The sequence below is a fragment of the Rhagoletis zephyria genome, unplaced genomic scaffold (genome assembly GCF_001687245.7).
Source record: "Rhagoletis zephyria isolate East Lansing unplaced genomic scaffold, Rhagoletis_zephyria_1.1 Rzeph_scaffold_01747, whole genome shotgun sequence".
Lineage (NCBI taxonomy): Eukaryota > Metazoa > Arthropoda > Insecta > Diptera > Tephritidae > Rhagoletis > Rhagoletis zephyria.
Genome location: NW_016158831.1, coordinates 14,189 through 19,695, shown reverse-complemented (window position 1 = coordinate 19,695; position 5,507 = coordinate 14,189). Strand labels below are relative to the sequence as shown.

The window sequence follows — 5,507 nt, the reverse complement described above, 5'->3', positions numbered from 1 at the left end:
ACTCCTCCATTTATATAGCTAGGAACATGAAATTCCGCACTGTTTTCAATAATTATTAACAGAAAACTTACGGTGAAAATTACAAAGATCGGGTAACTATAACCTATAGCTCCCATACAACTGATTGTTCAGATATGAGATTTTTCGTTATAATTCATCCATTTATGTAGCTAGGACCATGAAATTTCGCGCTGTTTTCACTCATTATCAACAGAAGACTTACAGTGAAAATAACAAAGATCGGGTGACTATAACCTGTAGCCCCCATACAACTGATTGTTCAGATATGAGGTCTTTTATCATAACTCCTCCATTTATGCAGCTAGGAACATGAAATTTCGCACCATTTTTGCTCATTATCAACGGAATACTTACAGTGAAAATAACAAGGATCGGGTGACTATAACAAATATATATCTTCCATACATCTGATTGTTCAGATATGGGATTTTACTGTAAAACTCCTTTATTTGAACAGCTAAAACCGATAAATTTCGTAAGATATTTTATAAATAATAATACAAAGTCTACTGAGAAAATCGCCAAAATCTATGCTGTATAAGCTTTATCTCCTATACCACTGATTGTACAGATACCAGTTTTTGTGTTATATCTCCTTTATGTAGGAAACTAAACCTAATAAATTGTGTTACCGGTTTACATACCGGGCACATAACAGTGAAAATCACTTAGATTGGTGCTAATATAAGGTATATCTTCCATACCTCTGATTGTTCAGATGCGATTTTTTATATAGGTATGTAACTCCTCTATCGATGTATGCAGATGTATTCAAAAGCAGTAATCTGTCAAAGTAAAATTTGCAGATGTTCATGAAAGGTATTAGGCCTTCGGCATAGCCGAAGACAGCGCTGCTCTTACTTGTTATTAAATTGTTTATACGCGTATTTTTACCATAAGTGAAGTCTTTTTGTAAGACAAGAGATCTTACTCTTTTAAATGAAACCAAAATTGTTTTTTTTTTAATCATTGTTAGTTTGAAGTTACAGAGCTCTAAACTTGAAAGTATGACCTGCATAAAATAAGCTGTGAGCCACTGTACATAATGCATACAGTGACTTTCATAATTCCTAAAAATTACGCTTTGTTTGAAATGTGAAGTCAACTTAAAAGAATAGAATAGGAAAGAAAGAAGGAAAGAAGTTAACGCGTTTACCTCTGTGCTTTTTTTACCTTTGTTTATAAACCTAAGTATGTATTATGTTATTTTGTGTAATAGATGTGCACATTTTATGACGATTGAACTATATAGATTTGTTAAGACCAAAGAAATAAATGGTAGTTACATAAATAGTAAGATGAAAAGTTAATTATATATCTTAGCCATACACCAGTTTAACGTGAAAAAGGACGAAGTCCATCAGTGTCATATTACTTTCTTCTTTTTTTGGAAATCTCCAAGGTCATTAAAATTTTCCGGCTCCCATGAAAAGATTAACCGTTTGAATGCCTTAATAAAACTCGCATAACAATAGTTGCTTCAGAGCTACCTGTAGTAAATCCTCTGATTCTAATGGAAGAACGCATGTGTGTGCAAACAACGCATTCTACCTGATGGGTTAGTCATCGATCTTTGGTGCGAGCCTAACTTTAGTGATTTGCATATAAGTGCTTACGTACGAATTCCGCATTTAGTATAAATGAGTTGATATCGCAGTGCAGATCGCCGTCAAGGAAGCAAGCAAAGCGTATACAGAAGGATATCAGAAACCGCGTAAAGATTTTAGAAAAGCACGTAAGAATTACTCTGTTACTTATTTTTATATCAGAAACCTCCATTTTTTAAACAAGGAAAGCAGTCACCAATCGCAGCCCAGTACATAAAAAAAAACGAACTCAGTCCGCCATTCTTTATTCGACTTTCATGGGAATAAAAAATATTTATTTTTTTATAGCTACATAAGTAAATATGTAGGCACTCGCACAACCCCTCAGTTCATCGGTATAAACCACCAAGCATAAGTAAAGCGCTTATTTACTTAGCTACTTTGTAATGTGTACATGCTCACAAATGCATATAGTCGGGTGAACTGCTGCAAACAAAAGCAGAATACATTACGACCCTCGAGTACACACCATTGAAGCTGCCTGGAAAAAATCCTCCCCTTAAGTTTGCGTACGCGTGCTAAAAATGGCAGTAAATTCCAATTTTTATTGCCTTTTTTGTCGACCTTTTTCCCACTTTTTTCGCGGCCTCGTATATGTATACAATTGGGAGAAAAACTTGGATTATAAAAACGACGACAACATCACTCATATACACCGAACCCAGCAACGGGGGAAGTAGCATACATATGTATGTATATAAAAATGAGTGGCATAATGGTCATATTCCACCCCCTAGCCCTCAACAAAAGAACAAAATATTTAAATTGCTTGCTTGGGAGTAGCACTGTTAGGGGTGGTAAAAATGAAGAAAGGAAACTAAGAAAAACATCTAAAATGAAAAATCAGCGCACGCGCAATACGCGTGTCGAAAACTAAATTATAAATTTTCTGTTGCTTTGTGAACGATGCCTATTGTAATTGCCAAACGTTTTTCGCAGAGTACTAATTATATTTTATTTTTCTGTTCCATTGCAGGCTGATTAAAGAATATAGGAAGATTGCAGATACGTATTGACATTTTGAGGACAATATGCAGAACTGGGACGCTGTGCAGACCGCCTCTGTAAATTATGAGCAGCACAGCATCTGGTACAACAATATGTTTTCCACCACAAATATTAAGACTGAGCCTGGAGTCAAAAGTCCTTCGCTGGAGGAGCAGCCGAGGTCGCCAACGTCTGGTGTTGATGTAATATCCCACTTAGAAAGTTATTTGAAACAACAGCCCTCACATACGCCACGCCAAATATCAGCGATGGACACGCTATCGACGATGACGCCATCTCCCAGTAATACAGACAGCATGCACCATTTATATGATGGAAACATACAGCAACAGTTATTGCAACAGCAACAATACCAGGAGCAGTTTCAACAAGCACAGCAATCAGCCGCACATAATCATGTGACGTCTTCGCATTTACAGCTCGGATTCAACCCACTCACACCACCAGGACTTCCAAATGCGATATTGCCCTCCTTATCCCGCTTTTATCATCAGCCCAGTATGCCAAATGGACAGCAAACACCGAGCCCGCAGCCTCCTCAAACACAAATGGTGATACCAATGGAATCAAGTGAAAAAGAGCAAACGGCTTTAACGCCACGCAATACACCACCAATGGATATTACTCCACCGAAATCGCCTAAAACCCAGGCTACAGCTGGTTCAGAGAAACTCACTGTGCGGGAGAAAGACCAAGATGCGCAATCCAACTCTAGTGAAGACATCAAATATATACAGGAATCAGAAGATGACGAATTGATTCGGTTACCTATTTACAATTCGCATGGAAAAATGAAAAATTACAAATGCAAGTCCTGTGGAATGATTGCAATAACAAAAGTAAGCTTCTGGGAGCATGCACGAACACATATGAAGCCCGAGAAGATTCTACAATGTCCGAAGTGCCCGTTCGTTACAGAGCTAAAACATCACCTTGAATACCATATACGAAAACATAAAAACCTCAAGCCCTTTCAATGCGACAAATGCTCGTATACATGTGTAAACAAGTCGATGTTGAATTCCCACCGCAAGTCTCACTCCACCGTTTACCAGTACCGTTGCGCAGACTGTGATTATGCCACTAAGTATTGTCATTCATTCAAATTGCATCTACGAAAATATGACCACAAACCGGGTTTGGTTTTGGATGAAGAAGGTATTCCAAATCCCTCGGTGGTGATTGACGTGTATGGCACACGACGCGGGCCGAAATCAAAGTCTTCCGGGACGAACAATAAGCGTAATAATAGCACAAATAGTAGCAACGCCAGCAATGAACGCTTAACGGTGAAGTCGGCACACATAAAAAATGGCAGAGACTTTAAATTATCCGCATCCCAACTTTCGGTAGCTCTGCAGTCTTTTTCTTTACCACTGCAAAATCACCAGATGCCTGTATCGCCTGCAAAGAGTCCAAGTTCAGTAGCGTCTGACCAACCAATGCTGCCAATTGGTTTGTCTCAACTGCACAACCAGCAGCTACCTCAGATGTCGCAACAAGCACAATCAACGTATCAAGAACGGCAGACCATGAACCAAGGTCAACCGAATGGTAATGTTAAAGTCTCACCTGCCAACTCCACTATTACAGATGCAAAAGCAGCCATATCGAGTCTCTTGCCACCACTTGCTTCTATTCTCCAAAAGAATCCAAACATGGCGTTCCTCCCTTACTGGAATTTAAATCTACAAATGCTGGCTGCGCAGCAGCAAGCCGCCGTCCTGGCCCAAATGTCACCCAGCGTAGGCGAGAATGCACTACGCCAATTCCAGAGTCCTCACTTAAAGAAAGACGATAACGACTCGTCTCATAGCGATGATAATGAAGATGACGATTACGAGCTTGACCGAAAGTCAACCGACTCGGCCATGGATTTATCGCAAGGATCACCCGTAAAGGATGATCTCGAACATCGAAAAACTCCAGCACTTCCTGCTAACTTAGGACTCAAAGAGAAAACTACCGATACGCCAATCGCTAGCAATAACGGCGCCTCAAAAAGGAAGGGCCGGGTACTAAAACTTGACGCCATTCTGCAGGTGAAGTCTGCATCGCAATCAGCTGAAGATCTCGAAGAAAAATCAGAGAGTGTAGAAAAGAGTGCCGAACATATATCCGCTGCCGCATCGCCAAATAACACTATTGCGGACAATTCCGTAGGCCAAACAGATGAAAATTCCGATGATTGTGATGATCTTGTAAATAATATGAAACCCACGGTGAAAGATACTAGCACCAGCTCTGCATCGTCATCGGGAAACAGCTCTAATAGTTCTAGCAGTTCTAGTTCGTTAGTATCGGCTTCGAACGGTCCAGCTGCCTTTGGTGCTATGTATGAGTGCAAATATTGTGATATTTATTTCAAAGACGCTGTGCTCTATACAATCCACATGGGCTACCACAGCTGCGACGATGTCTTCAAGTGTAACATGTGCGGTGAGAAGTGTGACGGCCCGGTGGGACTCTTTGTTCACATGGCGCGCAACGCGCACTCTTAGTACATTAACAAAATAATTGCTGAAAAAACGCAGTAGCGGTTTAAAGTTGTATGTAAATATTATTGTAAATTTAGTTCTAATCTAGTAAAATCTAAGGCCAATGATAATTTAAACGATTTTTTAAGTAATTTTAGTTACATATACAAAATTGTATTCCACAATAATTTATTAATGGTGATAAATTAAATAATTTTAAGTCATTTATTTTGTCATATGAATTTCTAAAATTATTTTGTTATATCAAAAACTGATTGCATTACTCAAAATTATGTTCATACATATTATGTAGTAAGCATGTATGTATGTATATACATATCGCTCGTTTTGTGGGAGAACGCCATACTTAATGGTTTTAGTCAAGTTTTTCCCC

General features: G+C 38.9%; 1 protein-coding gene across 2 annotated transcripts; it reads left to right on the top strand.

Annotated features, from left to right (window-relative positions):
- The first annotated feature begins 2,637 nt into the window (after nt 1-2,637).
- Nucleotides 2,638-5,137, top strand: hb (zinc finger protein hunchback). Of its 2 annotated transcripts, XM_017618914.1 has the most exons (2): nt 2,638-4,091; nt 4,239-5,137. In XM_017618914.1, the coding sequence occupies exons 1-2, from the start codon at nt 2,660-2,662 to the stop codon at nt 5,135-5,137; spliced, it is 2,331 nt and encodes a 776-aa protein (XP_017474403.1). In that variant the 5' UTR covers nt 2,638-2,659. The 2 variants fall into 2 exon arrangements, with proteins under 2 accessions (XP_017474403.1, XP_017474402.1); XM_017618913.1 differs by having other exon boundaries at nt 2,638-5,137.
- The last annotated feature ends 370 nt before the right edge of the window (nt 5,138-5,507 follow it).